Below are 23,853 nucleotides of genomic sequence, written 5' to 3'. Positions count from 1 at the left end.
TTGTGGATTCTGTCTTAACGCTTCGGCGAGTCAATCAGTCTTAGTTAAAACATATTAATAATGTCCAAACATCGTTTTATTAACCAAAGATTCAGTCACCATTATTACCAATGAATTGAAATTGTGTTAATGTAATTGATGAAATAGTTTTGTTATTATCAAGAGAGACATCAGGTTGTAATGTTGCTTGAATATCGTAGTAAAGCTTTCGTTGAAATTTACTTCAGTTAAAATAACGAGTCTAATGTTTGTAAGACCTGCTGGGTGAATTGTCATAACCGTAAATGTGGAATATGTTTGTGTGCAGGTGAACACTCCCTCCACCTTTACACTGCCCACCATCTTTTACAGTCTGCTCTCCCTCTTCTTCCCCCCCGTCTTTCCCTAACAGCCTTCAACTCCCTTCATCGCTTCCTTTCACCTCCTTCCTTTCCCTTCCAATGCCTTTACAACCTCCTCCTTCCCCCAGTCCCATCACCCCGTGCCCTTCCTCTCCTGCCGAGACTTCTATCACCCTCCCCTTCTCCTTACTCCTACTGTACCATATAGTCATCATATTCAGTTATTATTCAATGTCTCCTTTAGTCACTTGTGTTTTGTTGTGATTCCTACCATAGCGAAGGTCACTCAACTTTACGTAAAAGGAATTGGAATCACAAGACAACACCAGAAGTATAATTGGGAGTGTACTAAAGTTATTAAATCGTCTGACCGGGATTATGAGGTCTTATTTGACAAGGAGAATCTCGAAGCTCTGGTGGTTAGTGTTAGAATTTCCGACCAAAGTGTTGGGTCGTATTCTTGAAGGACTTGTACATTAATTTTGTCCTTTAACTGATGTCAAGTGAACGGATCCTAGCGTATAACTTCTCGTTGCAATTTTAATGTCATTTTGTCTGTGCTATATCTTAGGTCACCCACTTAAGTACACTGTACATGGTTCATCTCTACTTACGAGGATTATTCAACAAAGAAATCTCTGGCCATCCTGGCTTGGGGATGTATCATGGTCATTATGTTGCAATCCTAATTTAGGCTGAAATTTAATAGTATTCTTTAATTTCGCTTGCGTGTTTTATTTGCAACATGAATTATTATTATTAAATATAGATTAATTCCGTGATCGTGAGATTAATAAACATTATCTAATGACGCATGACAAGTAATGGTTAAACTAGATAAACACGTGAAGCTTTCACGTTAGTATTAATGATCAAAATAATGTTGAAAAAGCTCCACACACAGACACAATATATATATATATATATATATATATATATATATATATATATATATATATATATATATATATATACAAGGTTATCAGCATATACCTGATCACACAACTACGGTGATTTATATATATATATATATATATATATATATATATATATATATATATATATATATATATATATATATATATATATATATATATATAAGGTGCGTGTGTGTAAATTCTCCGTGAGGTCGTCCTAGCCTGTTGTTCCAGTACATTGGAAACCAGTTAATTAACGCATCCAGTCACTCTGACCGGCCTGGGTTAAAAAATGTAAAAAATGGACCTGGCAGAGCCCACAAAAACCTGCCCCACCGGCCACCCTCCACCACCCCCGCCCACTACCGCTCTCCACCACCCCACCACCTCTGCCCACTGCCGCTCTCCACCACCCCACCACCCCCCGCCCACTGCCGCTCTCCACCACCCCACCACCTCCGCCCTGCTGTCCTCCACCACCCTGCCCACTACCGCTCTCCACCACCTCCCCACTGCTGCCTCCACCACCCCACCACCGCCCACTGCCGTTCCACCACCCCACCACCTCCGCCCACTGCCGCTCTCCACCACCCCACCACCTCCGCCTACTGCTGCCCTCCACCATCCCCGCCCCCTATCACTAAACTCCATTGTTGATCGTTTGTGTCGGCACTAAGAGCTACCAATTAGAGGCCTCCCGTCAGTTTACCTGCTTTCATCCTCCTCACCTGATAATTATCATAGTTTTTTTCAGAGATACTTGTCTCATTTGCTCATACGATTTTTTAGAGCTCCAGAGGTATTGTCATCACCCAGGCCTACTTGTATGTCTGTCCATCCATGTAGTCTATCTGTCAGTCACTATATTAACTTTACGATCCATTTGATTCTCCCAGCTGAAGGCAAATAACCATTGGGAACCATTTAATTTCTGAACCTCCATGAACCGAACACGTGCAGTATCTTTCGAAGTTTGCAAACCAGCCGCCCACCTCATCTGCATAACTTGTTACCCCTCGTTGGCTGAGGGCTCATCCTCGGTTAGCACAGACTATTTACTTTTAGTGCGCTGTGTTATACTGTGTTGAATTTCGTCCACTGGCGGGCTTAACACGACCGTCCAGTAGGGGCCCAGCACAGCACGAGGTCATTTCAATCAGTGGGAAGTGGGAAGCTAGTTGGAACACAGTCAAAGCACAGCAACAATATGGGACAGGGAGGACTGTGTTTACAAATATTTACTAAAGTTCTGACCACCTCTGTTTGCGTACGTGCGTGCGTGCGTAAACAAGCAACATTATAAATACTTTATGTATAATCTAATCATACGCAAAAAAAACAGGTTATACATCTGAATGACTTACTTTTTGCATCTAAAACAGGGAGTGTATCACAAGAGGAGAGGAAAACAAGGAATATATTTTCGTTTTGAAGAATACAGGAAATGAAGTGCAATATATTTATTGAGTGAAAACAAATAAAGGAAATACTGTAGATAAATCAAGAGGAACATATGCCATACAATATACTCTTAACGAAAGAGACAATATGTATTTTACAAAGAATAAATCAGGCAATACATTCTTAGGTGACAATAAGAAAAGTAGTTTACTGTGTGGGGTAGAAACATTTTAAAGTGAGAGTATGAGGGAGAATATATTATGACATATTTACAGAGGATAAGAGAGGAAGTATAGTTTTACGAGACAGTTTAGAGAGAGGTATACTCCGCAGAGCCATCTTTAAGAAGTAATAAGAGAGGGAATACACTTTGGAAAGGTAGTTTTAAGTGAGAATAAAATAGGAAATATATACCTAGGAAGAAGTATAATTTTACAGATAATTTAACGAGGAAACATAATTGTTCTGACAATTTAAAAGGTGAATTATACTCTATTAAGGCAATTAAATGGGATAATGGGTATATTTTGAGACCATTTACAGGTAGGAGGCAGAAAAGATCATTAAATAGCCGAAATATATCTTTTGAGCCAATATAAAGGGGACGTACATCTTTTGAACCATAAATAAGGAGAAGAAAATATACTCTTTGAAGTATAACAAGAAGGGGATTATATTTAAGAGATATTTTAAAAGCGAGAGAGAGAGAGAGAGAGAGAGAGAGAGAGAGGTCAGAAAATTGAGATATACCAAGGGAGAGTATAATGGACCATGGGGGTGGGGGGATGGGGGTCTGTCAGCTCCCGACATGGGGGATAGGGAGGGAGGGGGGTCTCTCAGCTCCCGACATGTGGGGTAGGGAGGGAGGGGTGTCTCTCAGCTCCCGATACTCCTGCCGCCTCTCCCCCAATTAAATGTTTTGTTGCTATAATCTGGATGGTAATTATAGGCCACTCCCGATATATACGGCCGCTGGGGGAGATGTTTTACCTTTAGTGTGGCCTGGGGTTCCTTAATTGGTATTTCTTCGTCTTAAATCTTCCGTCTTGATTGGGTTCTGTATCATAATTAAGTAATTACTATTCTTTCTTTTTTTTTCTGGGTTATATTACTGTTGCTTTTATGTTAACGAGTGTGTGTGATAATTTTTGTGATATTTCACCGTGAGCTCAGCCACACGGGTTTAATCAATAGGGAGTTAAGGTTGTAACTTGCAGAATTAACAATAATTTTTGGTTATCGGATATGATTCTTTTTTTTTTAGTAACTTATACAGAAATTGCGTTAATTACATGTTTTGGATTTTTGTACTGAAAGAAAATTTATTATCCATTAGTAGGTGTTGGAGCCTTGTCATCAGTGAGTCCATATTGAAACTTAACCACCACTAGACGTCAACGCCGCCTTCTCCTACTGACCTTCCTGGTATAACTATGTTCCTTGCCGCCACAAACACGTGAAATTTATTTATTAAGGAGTTTTAGGGGGAGACATGATGCTAATATTGGCCTCACTGTTACCGAAATTCAAACTATAACATTGGACGAATTAATTGATAGAATGCATTTTTTATTTTATTTTTGGCAAGATTTTAATTTTCTTTTAACTTGAATGATAGTTTTAATCAGAGTGAATTTGTTATATGGATATAGAGGATGATACATGGCAAGTGGTAGGATTTATTTTCGATTATATCATATAGCCATGAACTCATAGTTATGTCTGTCTGCTTTTATTTAAAATCCATCAATACCTGCCAACCTGGCCTCTCATCCTAACCTCAGTCACACTCCCTGACCTATAACCTCCAACCTCAGTCACACTCCCTGACCTCTTACTCACTGACCTCAGACACAATCCCTGGCCTCTCACCCTCTCACCTCATCCTCCACCTGGCCTCTCACCCTCTTACGAGAAACAACATTTATAAACTGTTGGGTGTTACTGCCTCATAAGAAAGGAGAATCTCACTGATATTACAATACAGTTTAAATTGTTAACACTCTATAAGAACAGAATCACGTGAAGGTTAACCCACAGTTTTTTTCACCTGATGATTAATCGCCCTAACACTACCTGGGGGTTAGTTTACGTTAGGTTAGGTTAGGTTAGGTTATCTTAGATTATGTTTCGCTAGATTAAGTTATGTTACGTTATATTATAGTGTATATTATGTTAGGTTAGGTTATATGAGGTTCCCCGTTACGTTATGTAAGGCTAGCGTTAGGTTACCGTCTTAAAGTGAAATAAACTTGAGTGATAATCTTCAGGTGATCCAGAAACCATTATCATGAGGTTACATCGTGTAGTACTTGTGTTCGTGACTTTACGCCAGCTAACAGGAACAAGAGACGATTGCCCACACTCCAACCTGGCCCTGAGCACCGACCCCCCTAGTTTATTTATTTATATTTTCTTATCATTAAAGGAAGTGTAACGAAGCGACACACGGATGAGCAGTTGTTGTTTCTGAGTTGGTCACAGTGGTTGTTTTGATTCATTCGGACTCTTCTCTTCCAGGTGAGGCGGTTCATTTCAGCTGTGTGTTTATTATTGTAGATGACTTGTGATCTTTCTTGGTTACAATAATTCAAGGAGTGTGGTGACTGTGGAGATGTTTGATAGGTCATCTGAAGCAGTCTGGTGACAGTTTGGGAGATTCTTATCCATGGGTGGTAAATATAAGCACACACACACACACACACACGCATACACACTCACACGTACACACGTAATCGCACACACACGTACACACACACGAACACACGTACACGTGTCTTTGTATGTAATAAGTTATTTTTGTCTAATGTATATTTTCAGCCTTCGGTCTGCAGAACTTTTTCAATAAACCGTTAATTGTTATTATTATTATCATTATTTTTATTACACACACACACATACACACGTACTCATTACACACACACACACATGTATGCACACATGTATGCACACACACACACACACACACACACACACACACACACACACACACACACACACACACACACGTACATATGTTCAGCTACCAAACAGGGAGGTACTACCGCCTGGGAAGATATTGGAAGCATAATGTGTTGTCTAATGGTAGACCCTGTTGCCACATGACATCACAAAAATTGTGACCAAGTCCCAGGTTGCTGATCTGACTTTCTGCCTCATTTACACACAATTGCAGGGACTCAATTGTTTTTTCTTACAATGACAACACAACATACATATATTGTTTCTCACTTCTGATCTTTTTTTCATTTTTGTATTTCTCTGTGGTTCTTTATTATTATTATTATTATTATTATTATTATTATTATTATTATTATTATTATTATTATTGTTATTATTATAATAATTTCGCCCCCCAGGCCCCAATGTGGGTCAGTGACCTGTGCCCGGGTGGGCTAATCCCGTAAAAAAAAAACACACACACACACACTTACATACGCACACACACACACACACACACACACACACACACACACACACACTGGGCAGGGTGTTTCCTGGGGGAATATCCTGGCCCTGGCCCAAGACGTGAAGTTGGCCAAGTATTAGCAGGTCGAGATGTTGGGTTATCGGGGAAATCATAATTTTTAAAACATTTTATAGAGAAAAAATAATGGTTTATTTTGGCCAAGTAATCCAGTTTACTTGGCTTATGGGACAGGAGCCTTTGTCTTGACCTTAGATGACCTGGTATACCCCGTGGCTGAGAGAGGTCATCCTGGGTCATACTCATCTCTTAGAAGTGTTTTGCAATATATATTTATATATATATATATATATATATATATATATATATATATATATATATATATATATATATATATATATATATATATATATATCTCGACGGAAATTATTGTTGTTGTTCTTTTTAACGAAGAATTGACCTATTTTCAAAATATTAACCTGCCAGATATACATCTAATATTTTTCTGTCTTTGGATAAACAAGAAATCATCTTATAACTTATTTCTAAAAAAATCAACTTCTGCCTTTGTGAAAATTAGTAAGTTGCTTCCATTTTCTTTTTCAGATTAAATGTTGGTTTAAACAGAATATTAATTTGCGATTTAAGATGCGTGACTGGTTTCATTCTCTGAGTATTTCAATTCAGACCCTTTATCAGAAACACCTGTACAAGTACAGGTACACATTTCAAGAAAAGGTACAGGTACAAGTTTGAGGTATATACAGTATATGCAGATAAAGCGACTGGCTGGCCTGAGCACAAGTTATATTCACTAATTTTAAAGGTTAGCGTTGACCAGATTGTCTCGACGGGATACACCAGGACATCACCTCGACCCCTCGCTGGTTTCTGTGCAGGTTTTTGTCCTGGTGAGCCAGCATGAAAGAGAGGCACCCCTAGGCGATGTAACCCTGGGACACACACACACACACACACACACACACACACACACACACACTCACTCAAGCACTCTGTCTCTCTATTTTATCTCACTCTGTCAAAACACAATCAAATCATATACAATAGACTACATCCACCCTGTCTGACCTACCGACCTAATCTATCAAATCGACCTGCTTAATCAAGACAGTTTGAGTTAACTTTTAGGTGATTAATATTCAGGCGGAATAAGCTGGGGAGTCGAATATTCTAATATCCTTTATTGAATACTGAAAATCTTGCTTACTAGTGAATATTATTGTCCCCTTATGCAAGAAACTAACATTTAATAATACTTTGTGAGGAGAAACCTAACTATTTTTGTCGAATTGGTGTAGTTGTTGAGCAGGGAATTAAAACAATAGAGCTGGTCGTGATCACCTGCAATAAGAATAAAGGGATGTGGCTCGTAAGCTTAATAACCACTGCATAGTTAAGAAGCTAAATTGAGCTCTCTTGAGTACTCCTTACGGTTTCTCACATTGGCTACTGGGGCGCAGGATGGTGGAGGAGGAAGGGGAGGAGGAGGTGGTGGTGGTGGTGGTGGTGGAGGAGGTGGAAGAGGAGGAGGAGGAAGTGGTGTTGGTAGTGGAGGAGGAGGAGAAAGAGAAGAAGGAAGTGGAGAAGGAGAAGGAGGAAATGGAGCAGGAGGAGGAGGACGAGGAAGAAGTGGAGGAGGAAGAAGAGGAGGTGTTGGTGGAGGTGCTGCTGGTGGTGGAGGAGGAGAAGGACTTGGTGGAGAAGGAAGGAGGAGTAAATGGAGAAGGATTAAGTAGAAGAGTAGGAAGAGGAGGTGATGGTGGAGGAGGAGTAAGAAGAGGTGCGCCGCCGGGCCGATGGTTCCCTAGTGTCTTCTTTGGTCTTCACTTGGGTTCAACACTTTATTTTTTTTTTCTTCTCTCCATCTCTACTGTTTCCTCCGTCCATCCGTAATACTCGTTCATATTTCCTTCTTATATCTTTGGGCTTTGTCTCTTCCAGGTAGTGTGTGTTGTTTGTCACTCTCCCACGGCTGTCTGTGTTGCTCCGGGTGTTGTGGGGATCACCTGAAGATTAAGCCCCCCAGCTTACTTCACGTGATAAGTAAACACCACAAAGCTAACTTGACTTAACTTAAGCCCCCAGGTTAATCATAAGGTGAAATAAGCCGGGGAGCAAAGTTCAGAGGCTCCTGGATATCTTTGTCATGTATAAAAATATTGTTTCTTAAACTATGAGGCAAAATATCTTATGCTTCCACTTGGCGTCTCCTTGCTTGAAATTCTACAACGAACGAAATTTCCCCCAACTTCACACAAAGAATGTGTCTCCTCCAACTTTTACCTAAAAGTATTCCGACTTTTACTCATGCTGCTATTGATTAATAATTCACAGCTTTTGCAAACGACTTTCCTGAAACTCCAATGGGAATTCTGATTTTAAGACTTGGTCAAATGGTTTCTGGTGTCGGGGTGAACTGTTACCTCCTGATCCATTCTTGTTGGCCGCCTCGTTATTTTCTCAGTGAGTTGGTAGAGGTTAGTGGCAAAATTGCTTCATTGCACACTTACATGTATTGGAAAGGTATTTTTCCCATTCCAAGCTGCTCTAAATTTCGTGCTTTAGAACCTCCAATTCTGTGCAAATTCCCCTTAAACCTCCTATATTGGGTGAAGTAAACAACGAAAAGTATTTTTTTTACCAATTGCGTTGTTTTGTTTTAGTTTTAGTTTTAGTTTTTTGTATCATAGTTTTGATGTAATGTTGTGGTAGAGATTATAATACGCCTGAATACATGTAAACTTACTTCTGCCACAACTTAGACATTGTTGCAGGTATTTTATTATTCAAAAATAATATTAGTTTTGCATCACCTGAAGACTCCCCCCCCCCCCTCAACCCTCACGCAACCTAGGGAGGGGGAGGGGGGGGGGTTCTAGGTTAAATTATCTTAGGTTAGGCTGGCTAGGGGATAATCTTTAGGGTATCTGTATTTTTTAAAACACACTGAACTATTATGGGTACCAAATTTTGTCTTGACAATAACTACACTAAATTGTCAACAAAATTATTAATATTTCAATGTGGATAAATGTAATGTTGTTGGGCCAGTGAGCGGTAACAAACTTATCAACTGAACAACATAGATATAGAGAAATATGATTGTGAGAAAGATTTAGGGGTAATGAAAAGTTGGGGACTAAACCATAAAGGGTAAGGTGCTCACGTACGAAATAAGGAGCGTTAGTCACAGGAGAAACAATGTTATTTTACAACTATATGTCGTGGTTTATGCGGCTCCCTTTTGGTCACTGCAGAAAACATTCGGAGGAGGATGACAAAATTAATCCCAAATATTATCAACCTTGATAATAGAAACCGATTTAGAAAACTGAATTTGCATTCTCTTGAGAGACATAGAGTGAGGGGCTATATGCTCATAGTTCATTACTGTAATGGTGATATAACTAAGATACTTAAACTATCAAATCAGGAGTGAACAAGCAGCAACGATTTTATATTCGACAAATTTTGATTTAGGCTGGAATTAGGTAAACACTAGTTTAGAAATAGTTATGGATAATTTATTTATTCATTATATGTAGTTCATCTGACATCGTAACAAATAATCATGCGACGCCGTATTTAATTTAAAATGGTTCTCTATTTGAAAATGATACTTACAATATTGAAAACTACACTAGATATTATACAATTAACTCATATGTTCTGGAGGAAACAATCCTCCTCGATAAACTTAAAAACTTCGTCCTCTAGAAATGAGACATCTGCTCCCAGAACCAAGGATAGGCGGTAGTAACTATCCCCTCCCTGAGATCCTGGAGAGATGCCGCCTCCTAAGGTCCCACAGACTGGGACACTCGTCCAAGAAGTATTTATAGTCAAGGGGACCAGGCAGCCGTCACATACCGGCTGGGCCATCAGGTGGCCATGTGTCAGCCTAGAGTAGCCGATGCAATTCTGACCAGGGCTGTCTCCCATCTCTGTGGCATTTGGGTCCAGGGTCGAATTTCTGTTGTAATCTCCTTGAGCTTCTTCGGCCAGCAGTATATCCCAACAACGCTCCCAGGTATTACAAACGGCAGTTATAATACCAGGACGCATATCCCAATTTGGGAGTATAGTTCAGATACCGAAGCTGGACGGGACATAGCAGCCATGACCAACTTGCCTGCTTTCTTTATTTCCAGACGCATTCGCATATGCCGATACCTAGCACAAATTGACCCGATGGCCATGTTGCCCTGTTAAGAAGAGCCATACCAGTATCTCAAGAAGCAGAGGGTGGAGTGGGTTAAAAGATACTGGAGCTTGAAGGGCGTTCCTTGAGTCACTAAAATTTGTGAAGATCTTGTTCGTCAAGGGTGATAATCATCTAAAATAGAACAAGTTACCAAACACTATCAATAGCCTGAAGTTGCTGGGAGACGTCAAATATAGTTGGACAGATATATGAATAATAATTGGCTGGGTGTAAATAAGACTGCCTTGTCTGGACAAATAGGCCTACTCCAGTTTCCTTCATTTTTATGTTCTTATTACGAGTCTCTGAGGTGTTTTTTGCCTACTTACGAGTTTCTGTAGCTTGGGAGCTTCTCCATTTCCTTTTGTGGGTTTTCCTAGTTGCAGGTGCTTGATGGCAGGTGTGTAAGACAGGATTATGTTGGTAGGTGAGGGAGCAGATGTATAATGGTAAGTTAGGAGGGCAGGTATGTGACGGCAGGTGTGGAATGACAGATGTGGAGAACAGGTGTGAGATGACAGGTGTGGAAGGCAGATTTTGTGACGTCAGGTATAGAAGGTAGCATGTTGGCCTGCTCCTTACCCCCAACTCCCCTCCAGTAAACGTCTCCTGCACTGGTTTAGGAGAAATCGCTTCCATCCCTCACCTCAGGGAGCGGAGTTCAAATCCTGTTAGGGGTGGCAGGTGGTAATTTGGACTCATATATCGTGAATTTCCATGTGGTAACCATCAGCCGTCGATATTCTTGACACACTACCTGGCGTGAGTGTAGAAAAAAATGAATTTCAGATGTAATGGCCCAGTCGTCAGTCATTCTGAGTAGGTCATGTAACTTTCTTTTCAAGTTAAATGTGGTTGATTCTCATGTGTATAGTTATAATGGTGAGTCCGAGTAGTCAATCATTCTATGCCTTGTTCTGCGAGTTGGTTATGTAACTTTCTTTTTGCTTTTAACTCGTGTTTGGTTGTCAGACTGTTTTATCCTTCTCCAGTAATATTCATTTATGGATTATTTCTTGTCTTCGGTCTTATTAATATTACCTGTAGTGCCTTGATTCTTATTGATATTCGTGTCTTAAGTCTTCATAATATTTTATCAGGAGTCTCATTTATATATTCGTGTTTTAAGTCATATTAATATACACGGTAATACAACAACTACTATACACGGTAATACAACAACTAATAGACACGGTAATACAACAACCATATTATACACGGTAATACAACCATTATCCACGGTAATACAGCAACTAATATACTCGGTAATACAGCAACCATTATCCACGGTAATACAACAACTAATATACTTGGTAATACAGCAACCATTATCCACGATAATACAACAACCATTAACCACGATAATACAACAACTAATATACACGGTAATACAGCAACTAATGTACACGGTAATACACCAACTAATATACACGGTAATACAACAACTAATATACATGGAAATACAACGTCCATTATACATAGTGGTATAACGACCATTTTCTAGGTTAATGTACCCGCAGAAAAAATTACCACAAGTAATAAGTCAGATGTAATTTGCTTCGAGTTGGTGCTGCCTGTGATTGTAATTATAGAGTGAGAGAGAGTAAGGGAGAGAAAGAGGATGGGAGATGAGAATAATATGGAAGAGAGAGAGAGAGAAAGAAAGATTAATAGAAGTGGAGACGAGAAGGAGGAGGGAGGGAGGAAGACGATGGAAGATGAAATGGAGGAGAAAGGGGAGTGAGGGAGGGAGGGAGATGTATAAAGAGAAAGACAAATTGGAGTTAGAGTGAGGAAATGGAAAGGAGGGAGATGAAGAGGAGGTAGAAGAGAAAGCGAGACAGAAGTGGAGCAGGGTAGACAAGAAGGAGGAGAAGGTAATGATGGAGGGAGAGAGTGGAGAAGGAAGAGAGGAGAATGGGATAGAGGATGGGGTTTGAAGGAGGGATGGATGGGGGGAGGAGGAAGGAAGATGTGAGACCTGATAATGAGAGAGAGAAAGCTGAAGGTGAAATTACTTTGACTTAACACGGGTTCTGCTGGTTGTTGGTCTTCATGGTCCGTCGGTCCGCGTATCACCCTCAACGTGGTTCATCAGATTCGCTTTGAAGGAACATTTCATCAGCTCTCTCGAAGACCGACGAGTACTCGATGATCCTTGTATATCGTGGTATGTGTATCGAGTAATGTTTAAGCCTCGTTGTTAATTCCTCTGTGTTCTGTAGCTCCAAGAATGACAGTATTCTTATATTTATTTTAGTATTTGTTTGTGTGAGTGAATTTGTTAAGGGGTATACGGATTCAGGGTCTGTATTAATTCTTCTTTGTGTATAGTAAGAAGGCTGCTATCCAAGTATCCATGCTAGCGCTGCCTGGACTTTCTCATGCATCCCTGAGTCGTGGAGGTGTTCGAGTTGAGGTGCGGTAATTTAGGCTGTTTCGTCTTCCAGAAATGTCGAGTATTATGATGTGTGTATGCAAAGTATTCTCAAGTACTGATCTACTGTTAACAAAGCCGATTCCGCTCCCCGCACCCCTCCTGGCCCAAGACCTTTCTAATGAAGAATATATAATATCAGCTTTCTTTTTTTTTTTTAGTTAATCTGAAACAGACATAACGAGAACTTGCGTTTATAGGCGCATTTTCCTTGTTTCTATATACAAATTCATTTTCAGTTTGATAAATTTTTCATATTCAAGAACAAATTCCTCCTGTGGAGCTTCAGGAATAAACAGACAGGCAGATAGTGAGACAGACTGCCCTCGTTTGTAGTGCACATAATATTTAGTTAAAAGCCATGAGGTATTTAACTTCCTGTCTCTTGTGTTAGTTTTTCGTTTAAGATATATTGTCCAGAATCGAGAAAAAAGTCTTTAGTCTTCCGAGTGAGACCCGCCGCGTGATGAACAGAGGCCTGACACCCGTATCTCGCCAGTACGAGCCACACATCACTCTCTTTTGTCAACGCTCAATGTACGTGGGCAGCGTTTACCTTCATATCTTGGGCGACAGCTGCATGGCTCCCATCAGTGAGAGTCATGGTTTGTTGTGTGGCTGCTAAAAATCTTCACGAGATTCTGTTTAGAAAATATTCCTTTCCTGAGTGTGGCTGCGGTTTCAGTTAAGATATTCCAGTTTTGACCTCTGGGAAGGGGTAACTCGACGCCTCTTGAAATGCATTAGAAGTGCCTCCTCTGGCAGGATAATATATTACATCCGACTAGTGGGACCCCCTCAGTCAGGCTGTGATTGGCTGTAGCCCATGAAATTGTTGCTGGAAATAAATCAAGGATTCTACACAACGTCTCTCAAGATAATGAGACACGATGAACATGTGCACCTAGCCTAGCATCTCCAGAGCATGTTTGGTTAGGTTAGGTTAATGTTAGGTTTAAGTAGAGTAAATTTCAATTTGGCTAGTATGTTTAGAATGTTTTTGTAACATGACGTCACGTACTTGTACCATTTACAGCCCCGTGTTTGGACGGTCTCTACCCCGTGTCGATGTACAGTATTTAGTGTGTTATAATTATGGAGATGACAAATATATTCGAAGACTATAATAGTTGCAATTAATTATTTTGGTAGCAACATCTTGTACTTATTACTCGGCCATGATGTGTATTTGTTGTCTCTGTTTACACTCAGGGGTGATGTTCACTGGGCGTTGGGGAGGAAGGCTGGTCGGCGTGGGATGGAGAGAGAAGGGGATTAGGTGAGGAAGGGGAGAGATGATCTCTGATATAACCTACCGAACAATTATATCAGACTTGATCAGGTCGTGATTCAAAGATGATAATTAAAGCGGTAAGTCTTTATCTTAGTGTGACTAGTGGCGGTTCAGGTCCTGGCCTGGAGGGGCAGTCGGCTGGAGCGGTGTACAGCTGCATTATCTGGTCGTGAGATTGTTATCACGCTTGTGCCGAGCAACCCACGAGGGCAGCTACACACAACACTGTTTGCTCACCCTCTTCCCTGACACGACACTCTCCACTCGTGTGATTACCCACGCCTTGCTGCAGGTCACGGGGTTAGTATGCTGGGCTAACAGCGGCGGCGGCGTATCAATTATGAGGAAGGGAACTGTGATATTCGCTATTGTGTGTGGTTAGGGAAGAACAGCAGTGCCTTGGTACCAATGTTTTGGTACCATGACAAAGTTAATTCTGAGTATTATGAACCTTGAGTATAGAGACAAACAGAATTTGTAATCTCTTGAGACATACAGTACAGTGAGGTGAGATAAAAGCAAAGAAGGAGTTAAATAAAGGTAATATTAACTAAGGTATTTAAACTATCAAATTAGAAGTTAACGCTTAGTGATGGTTTTAAATTATATAAAATTAGATTTAGGAAGGAATTAAGTAAAGATTGGTTTGGAAATAGAGTTGTGGATGAATAGAGCAAGTTACCAAACACTATCCATATATATATATATATATATATATATATATATATATATATATATATATATATATATATATATATATATATATATATATATATATATATATATATATATATATATATATATATATATATAATGGCTTATAGCTGGTGACCGGTGTTCTATACTATAAATTATATCAGCTAACACTATGGGCATTTTAATTGCGTATCTGTTGATACTAAAATCTAACCACTCCTCCTTGTGTGATCCAGAAGTACATGTCAGATAGTGACAAAAGTGCCCAGGGAATTTTGCCCTATACTGTATATGTTTTATGATTACAAAATGAAAATATATACATGTATAAATCAGTTTATGTAAGTAACTCTGGTGTAACGCGTCAACTCATATTTTGTTATGTAAAATGTGATTGGAAATATTTTATTGTTTTCATTAATTTGTGTTGTAACTGATTGGTAGTTTTATCAATTTTGAAGAGTGTAAGTTTATAGACGGACAAATATTTGTGTTTTGTGGTATTTGGATGATATTTGTTTTTGTTTAGTTTGATAAGGTTTGTCTATATTGTATTTTGGGGGGGGGACCCATAATGAAATGGTAGAGACTAACTCTTTATCCGTTGTTGTTTACAGTTCGCCGCCAAGATGCTGCCGGAGAAACTTCTGTTCCACGTGAAGCTGCTGTTCTGCATGGTGGTAGTGGCCACCGAGGGTAAGAAGAAGAAAAAGAACCGCAAGGATGCCGATGAGCCAGAGACTGCATCCCTCCTCGACCCGAGCTTCAACATGTGCGATATCCAGACACCAGAGGTCATCTACTGCTACTGTGACGTCCTCGATATGGACCAGGTCAGTTAAGGTCACCCTAAGGTCATTCTAATGGTATCTACAGCTGTTGTGACGACTTTGCAAAGAGAAAGTTTAGTACAAGTCGTTATGAGGGTGTTTGTAGTTCTCGTGGAGTCCTCGAAATGGTTTATCTTAGTATAGGTGACTTCAAGCCTCTCCTGGGCTGACACCAAGTCGCTCTCAGGTCAGTTATAAACCCAACCATATACAGTATATAATATGATGCTCCTCGTGTAGATCAGGTAAATGTGGTTTATGAAGAGATGTCTTGTTTGTTACCGTCCTTCCCTGTCCTCCTCTTCTGCAAGGGCTGTGCAGGTCATTCCCAGACATGATATTGTCATTCCATACAGCTTCCTAGACAGCGTTTTAAACAAGAACATGTCATTATCAGGTGCTCTGTTGTTGTGTGTCCCTGTGTAGAGAAGGTACAGGTCACGCTCTAGTTGTCTCCTGTGTCTCTGAATTAAAAGACCTAAGGTTTTCTACTCTTCCTGCAAAGTCCTGAACGTGAATAAGATCATTACGTGGTACATGTAGATCAATAGAGGTCACGTTCAGGTTATATTTTGCCGCATCTTCTTTACTAAGACGGCCAGTCAGTAATTTCCTGTTACTGTGGCAGCAACACAGGTCATATTTGGGTCATTTATAACAGAGATTGTCATCCAACAAGTTCAGTATAGGACACGTTGAGGCCATTTAACTACCTTTGTGACGTCTTTTTTATTCCGGCAGGGTAAGTGTAGGTCATGTTACGGTCATCTACTATTTCTTTAACGCCTCTGTCTTGTATAAGGTGAGTTTAGATAGAGACTGTGGGATCATTCTTGTTCGTACCGTGGAATTCAGACTCTAGATGTCGAGGCTATTGCTATTTATAACCCTTTTATGTGATCTATATTTTCAAACCAGCCATTAAACTTTTATTATAACAGCTTGATATCACCATAGACGATGTATGCTGAGGAATATACAGTATGCGCCTTAGCTTTGTATACCAGGGTCACCATAACTATGCTCTTTGGTCAGTATATACCCACTCGATTTATTTTTTGGAGGGTGATCTGTTTCAGGCCACACAAGGCTAAGGGTGTCGGGGCTCTGTCACTGTATAATTGGATTTGAACTTTTCATTTCCATACTGCTGTAGTGGTGAGGATACAGCAGGAATAAGTGTATTATCCCTTGTGTGTGTGTGTGTGTGTGTGTGTGTGTGTGTGTGTGTGTGTGTGTGTGTGTGTGTGTGTGTGTGGACAGTATATTATTTTCCCAATAGAATTTCAACCTAATGTTTTTTTCATAAAGTAATAGTATTTGTTTTAGCTTTTAAACTAATGGAGACATTTTAAGGTGTGTCTATTGAGTGATTGGTTGTCTGCCGTTTGTGAAGGTCTCGTTGTGTGACGTTAATTGTCATGTAGCCCTTATGGTGTTGTTACAGTGAACACGACCAAGTTATTTGTGAACTGGTAAGTGATAGTGATGAACAGAGAGTGATTATGAAATATGAGGCATTTTGGACTGAGTACACACACATAAACACACCTACACACAGAGTCACAGACCTACACATAAACACACCTACACACAGACACACCTAAACACACACACCTACAGTACACAGACACACCTACACAGACAAACCTACACAGGCACACCTATACACAGTCACAGACCTAAACACAGACACAACTACACACAGACACAACTACACACAGACAGACACAGACACATACACACACACACACACACACACACACACACACACACACACACAGCAGTAGTGCCACTTTTTGAAATGTTGGATTACTGCAGATTTGATCCTCTCTGGTATAAACTGACAAGCGGCCGCATAAGCCATTGGCACTATTTCTGGCACTCGAGTATATTTAGGGATGACCACCATGAGCTGCTAGGTGAGTTAGTGCCAGTTTTATTATCTGAGTGACGGCCTTTGTGTCTTGTCTCGTGTCTGTCCTCTATGCGGTGTTCCCACAATATCGCCAATTTTATTTAACAGACGGCGAAGCTATTCATATTTATTTTTATTACATATATATTTTTTTCCCATTAATGTTCATTTACTGACAAACATTCACACTATTATTATTATTAGTAGTAGTATTAGTAGTAGTGGTAGCAGTATTAGTATTAGTAGTAGTATAATTTGTTGTTGTTTTTGTTGTTGTATAATATCTGGTATCTGCTTAAGGGATCATGTATGGAAGAGAGATTAGAATTGTAAACATCAATATACTCTTTAAACCATCACAGTAGTTTAGGTGACCTGCAATGGGTGATTAGGATTTAAACGTCTATTTACTCGATTCTTCTTTATGTTAGTAATTTTTTCTGACGGACTTGATAATACAAAGCAGCGTCACCATGTTCAAACCAGTCATCTAACCCATTAATAGCTACCAAATATTTCCAATAAATGTTAAGGAAATTTTGGTCACAGTTGTACATAGAATTCGTTTCTCTTCTCCAACCTTTGTTTTTTCATTCTTCCTTCTTATTTTCTCTCCTCCATGGATCTAATTTTTTTTATTATCATCTCTCTCCCCCGAGCCTTTCCGAGCCCTCTTTCTCTCATTTCCTCTTCCATCTTCACTATTCTCCTTTCATTTTCTATTCCACCCTCTCCTCCTCCTCCATCATCACTCTCTCCTTTCATTTTCTATTCCACCCTCTCCTCCTCCTCCTCCTCTTCCATCTTCACTATTCTCCTTTCATTTTCTATTCCACCCTCTCCTCCTCCTCCATCATCACTCTCTCCTTTCATTTTCTATTCCACCCTCTCCTCCTCCTCCTCCTCTTCCATCTTCACTATTCTCCTTTCATTTTCTATTCCACCCTCTCCTCCTCCTCCATCCTCACTCTCTCCTTTCATTTTCTATTCCACTCCTCCTCTCCTCGTCCTCCCCCTCCATCCTACCTGTACCTGGAAGGATTCACAATAACTGAAGCAACAACTCACACCCTCGCTAAGACTTAGAAAACTCTAAGAAAGGTCACAAACATCTTTTTCCCTGTAAACACGATTGATATATATATATTTATATTTAATTTTTTTTATACATTCTTAAACTTTGTCTCTTGTAATTCATTCAGTATGACTTGTACTTGGTGTTCAGTCGTCCTTGATAAGATAGAGTTAATGTATGTTGTATAAACGTGTGTCTTGTATAACTGTATTTGTGCTGGAGGCTTAAATTAATACTTTTAAATCTGTTTATTATACACGGTCCATCCCCTCTTCCCCTTTATTGCTCTTCTTCTTCTTCTTCTTCTTCTTTCTCCTCTTCCTTCTTTTTCTCTATTCTCATCCTCTTCTTCATTATACACGGTCCACCTTTTTCCCTTATTGTCTTCTTCTTCTGTTTTATTCTCTTTCTCTTCTTATTTATGCCTTTCCTCCTTTTCTTTATCTTCTTCCTCTTCTCCTTTAACATCTTCCTTTTCTTCCTTCTCCCTTTCTCTTATTCCTTGCCCTCTTCCTCTTCTCCCTTATCCTCTTCCTCTTAGTTCTTACCCTCTTTTCTTTGCCCTTGTCCCTCTTCTCTTCTTCCTTATACCTATCCTTTTCTTCCTTATCCTCTTCCTTTCTATCTATTGTGGCCGAATCATATACAGTATAATGACACCACCTCTCAAAACGCACAGGCAAATTCTTCTCATATATAAAAATTGCACACTGCCTCGTCCTCATTATCAATTATGAAACAAAGATTTTAGGTTAAATACCATAAATTACTATGGGATATGTGTAAATATGTGTTAATGTGTAAATAAGTGAAACTAGCTCATGTGTAATTATGTGTAATATATGAAAATCTGTGTAAATAATTGTAAATATTATTTATATTCGGATGTGCCCAACCACCATTTACCTTGAATATATATATATATATATATATATATATATATATATATATATATATATATATATATATATATATATATATATATATATATATATATATATATATATATATATATACACATATATATATGAATGGTCTTCAGTGTGTATCCTTTATGAAAGGAGCTTTTAACGATGAATGTTTGACCTTCAACAGCCTCGGGTAAGATGTGTGTCTCCCTCCACCTTGTGTATTGGTGTACGTGGAGGAGAGTGTTGCTTGTGTTTGTTGTAGTAGTGTTATTTTACCTCCTCTCTCTCTCTCTCTCTCTCTCTCTCTCTCTCTCTCTCGTTAGTGCTTTTGTTTTAAGTGTCTCAGCTGCTGTGTCTAACCAAACTCTCTGTGGACGGTAGTTTAAGGCATGCTTGGACTCCCTTTATTTTAGCATTTTTAAGAGCGATGATTTAAGGTACAACATTTTAGGGATGTCGATTTAATCTATAATAATTAAGGGGTAAAACAAAAGCCCTTTAATGGTCAACACAGAGTCACAGTAACTTACCGCGGACAAACTTTTAATATTCAATTGCAGGAACAACGCTCAGTCATTATCTCATCTCATTGGTGGTTAGGAGGATAATCTTACCCACTGATTAAATCCTCTGAAGACTTGGAAACAAACCTTTTTGGATGAAAGTTACACAAGCCATGACGGCGGCTGCCTGGTGTACCGTTTGTGGGTAAAGTTAGTTCAGTCAGGGTCATGAGAGCACCTGGAGCATGGCCAGGGACCACCCCAGGGAGGAGACTGTAATTGGCCCTTTGAGGTGTGCCATGATGCCCTCACTAGTGGCCGCAGTTGTGACACATGACAATTTCACGGTGTTCATAAACGGGAAGCGACTCGCAGCACACGCTTCGCTTCGGGTCTTAACTATGCACGACTGTATTAGTTCTGCAACTTCCAACGAGGGAGACATGCAAGAGGCAGGGGAAGACTGCTTGTGCAATTTTCAGTCCCCAGGATTTAATCTGCCTGAATTGCAAAAGTTATAATTTGCGGCGCTTTGACTTTTAATTTTTTTGACTGCTCTCCAGTTCCATGAAAACCGATCCCGACTGACTAACTGAAAGAACTTGTTTATCATTGTGTTCGAGGAAGTTTTGTGGTTAATTGTTCTTCATTCTTACGTTTTTCACCCTGCAGTTCAGATGATGATCTTATGCCGTAGTGACTCGATTAATTTTCTCTTTATACTTATGAATGTTGTATCGAGTAGGGAAGTTGATCATGTCTAACGTGTCTATTGAATGTATCACATGAGTCCATATATATCGTAATTATCCATCATTTACAGTATCTAGTGTGATACACATACACACACACACACACACACACATTCATTACGTGTCTGTCTGTCTGTCTGCCTGCCTGTCTGATTTCGTGTACAGTACATCTCTAAGCTATTTAGAAGTAACATAAAGAAGCACTGAATGGGTACTGTACCTACCATATTTCACATAATTTCCCAAAAGTTCTTTGTTATTGTTGGTGGTGGTGGTTGCTGTGTTATTATCATTGTTGTGGTGATGATGATGTACTCAAACAGCAGGAGAGCGGAGCGCAAAGGGAACCTCACCCGTGTGTTCAGAATCGGCGACTGATAACTAACAGAATCATACTGCAAAGGATATGAAAAAACTTGCTAATTTTCCTGTAGTGTTTTTTGCCGGGTTGATAACTACTGCAGAACACAACACACGAAAGAATTGTAAAATGCTTTATTTGTGTACCACTCAATAAAGAGGATGGTCTCTACGCTTCTTTTTCTAGTATGTTTTAGAATTACTTATGATAATTCACATTTAGAGAGCTGTTAACATTTTGTTGATGTTTTTATATGGTTTAATCGTAGGCACCTAGTTGCTGTAGTTCTTATCGAAATTTAGACTTCTAAAATGCGATGAGCAAAAAAAAATCTGCATTATTTAACTCGGAGCAGAAAAACATTAACAAATAACTCTAGGTGTTAAAACAACATAATTAACACTCTCTTAACACTTGAAGGCACAGAGAAGCATAGGATTAGCATCATTTCAGTTCATGAAGAAACACATTGCCTTAACACTCATCATCGTAGAGGATGACGACACTAGACGTCACCAGTTATCCCTGTCCTAATAGTACCACGCCTCCCCCCCCCCCTTCCTTCCTTTTTCGTCATTTTCCTTCCTCCCGCGTCTTCCTTCTTTGATGCCTGTCTGTTTTCTTCTTCTCTTGTCCCCTCCTTCAATTCATCTTAATAGTCTTCCCATCTTTCATTTATCTCCTTTCGTCTCTTCATTGAATTGAAATGAAACAGTTTATTTAGCCAGAAAAACACAGACACAGAGTGGATAATAATAACAATATTAACATGGCTGAGCCAGTTGAGAACCTGACCTCTCCTGTAGGCACCTGATATGTACTATACATTTATCTCAAGGAAGTGGTTTTCCGGCATCTTCGTGGTGTAGATTAATATAATATTTTTTTTTAATAATTTGTTTTTACTCTTATTTTTTGGCCCGAGTGGGCTATTCCCCGTAAAAAAAAGTAAAGTATTCATACAAAATTTACATTGTTTTAGCATGTATATAAACAGTTTATGTATTCAAACAACACCAAACTTCGTATATTTAACAAAGGGAAACCCAAGAAGACTGCACTGACAAGAATACTTCTATTCCTAAAACCTAACCAAATAGAAATGTAATCGTGAGTATTTCTCCTTCACAGGCTGAAGAAGGCAACTGTTGGATCTTCAATGACACGTCTGAGAACGAGTTTATCTGGGAAGGATTCGTGTCGCAGACGAAGATCAAGAGGCTGACGCTACACCTGCGGCCTGACGGCACCCTCAAGACCATCCCCACTATCGCCATCCAACACCTGCCCGGGATAGAGATGTTCGAGGTAAGGTGCTGTGTGTGTGTGATAATAATAATAATAATAATAATTAATGGTTTATTGAAAGAGCATGGCAGCCGGAAGGCTGAAAATATACAATTACATAATTGGGGAATGGGTCTCTTGATTTGCAAATGATATACAAGTAACAATATAATTAGGTGTTGATATTTTTTATAATGGTTGGGACTGGGCTGTTCTTATAGCAATCAGTTCGTGTTCGTATGGGCTGGATGCGGTTGGGCAGGTGTGTGGCCAGGACAGTAGCTTGGGGCAATGCAGGTGTGCTCCATCCTTCAGGTTAGGTCAGGTGAAGCCGTGACGTCAGAGGGAGGGGAGGGGGGGGGGGTCAAACAGACTCGGCCTGGCTGCTCAAACTGGGAGCGCCTTCAAGGGCACGTCTTGTATCGCTGGTGGTTGACAAGTGTGTGTGTGTGTATGCTACAAATTATTAATGACCTCTTCTGGAGGAAAAAATCGAAATCACGGGCTACATATTGTTTGTAGGTCTGTCTGTTAGTCCGTGTCCTTGTGCCTCGGAATATTAGCAATGGATGAAATCAGAAAGCACAAAACTTGGTACTAGAACTAATGTGCCTGATGTACAGTAGGTGATCACCGGTTGAGTAGAGTGTAGGTAAAAGTTATCAGGTAGAGTGGAGGTAAAAGTTATCAGGTAGAGTGTAGGTAAAAGTTATCAGGTAGAGTGGAGGTAAAAGTTATCAAGTATGGTGTAGGTAAAAGTTATCAAGTAGAGTGGAGGTAAAAGTTATCAGGTAGAGTGTAGGTAAAAGTTATCAAGTATGGTGTAGGTAAAAGTTATCAAGTAGAGTGCAGGTAAGAGTTATCAAGTAGAGTGCAGGTAAGAGTTATCAAGTAGAGTGTAGGTAAAAGTTATCAAGTATAGTGTAGGTAAAAGTTATCAAGTAGAGTGAAGGTAAAAGTTATCAAGTAGAGTGGAGGTAAGAGTTATCAAGTAGAGTGAAGGTAAAAGTTATCAAGTAGAGTGAAGGTAAAAGTTATCAAGTAGAGTGAAGGTAAAAGTACTAGTTTTTTATCATTATCTTTAGTTGACTTAGAAAAGTCTCACTCATTCACGGACAGAGTAAATGTGTTTCTGTTTTACGCTGGTGTAGTGTTCGTGTAAAGTTGATCTGCGATATATTACATTCATATAATTTTGAAGTTCATTTGATTGTGTTTTGCATTTTTATTTAGGAGAGATATAGAAACTTGTGAAGGGGCGAGTTATTTATTCTCTTAACACTGAGCTCTGTAACTAGTTTCACTCTTTTATCGTGACTTGTTTCAGAGTTAGTAGATTAATATTGACTATTGTTAACTCCCTTAAAATGCTAATAGTGTGGTGTAGTTGTTCACGAAACATTACGTTGGAAATAAATATAACAGCTGTAGTCGTGTATGAACTTTAATGACAGTTAATATTAGCAGTTTAGGTTTTA

General features: G+C 39.5%; 1 protein-coding gene across 1 annotated transcript in view; it reads left to right on the top strand.

Annotated features, from left to right (window-relative positions):
• The window catches only part of LOC121872514 (connectin-like), a 105,191-nt gene that overhangs the window by 45,941 nt on the left and 35,397 nt on the right, over nt 1-23,853 (top strand). Inside the window, exons 3-4 of the mRNA XM_042375299.1 lie at nt 15,356-15,571; nt 22,220-22,396. Coding sequence (XP_042231233.1) covers nt 15,356-15,571; nt 22,220-22,396 — 393 coding nt within the window. The remainder of the gene's footprint in view (nt 1-15,355; nt 15,572-22,219; nt 22,397-23,853) is intronic.

Source organism: Homarus americanus, unplaced genomic scaffold, assembly GCF_018991925.1.
Source record: "Homarus americanus isolate GMGI-L3 unplaced genomic scaffold, GMGI_Hamer_2.0 scaffold52711, whole genome shotgun sequence".
NCBI classification, from domain to species: domain Eukaryota; kingdom Metazoa; phylum Arthropoda; class Malacostraca; order Decapoda; family Nephropidae; genus Homarus; species Homarus americanus.
This window is presented reverse-complemented; position numbering and strand designations above follow the sequence as displayed.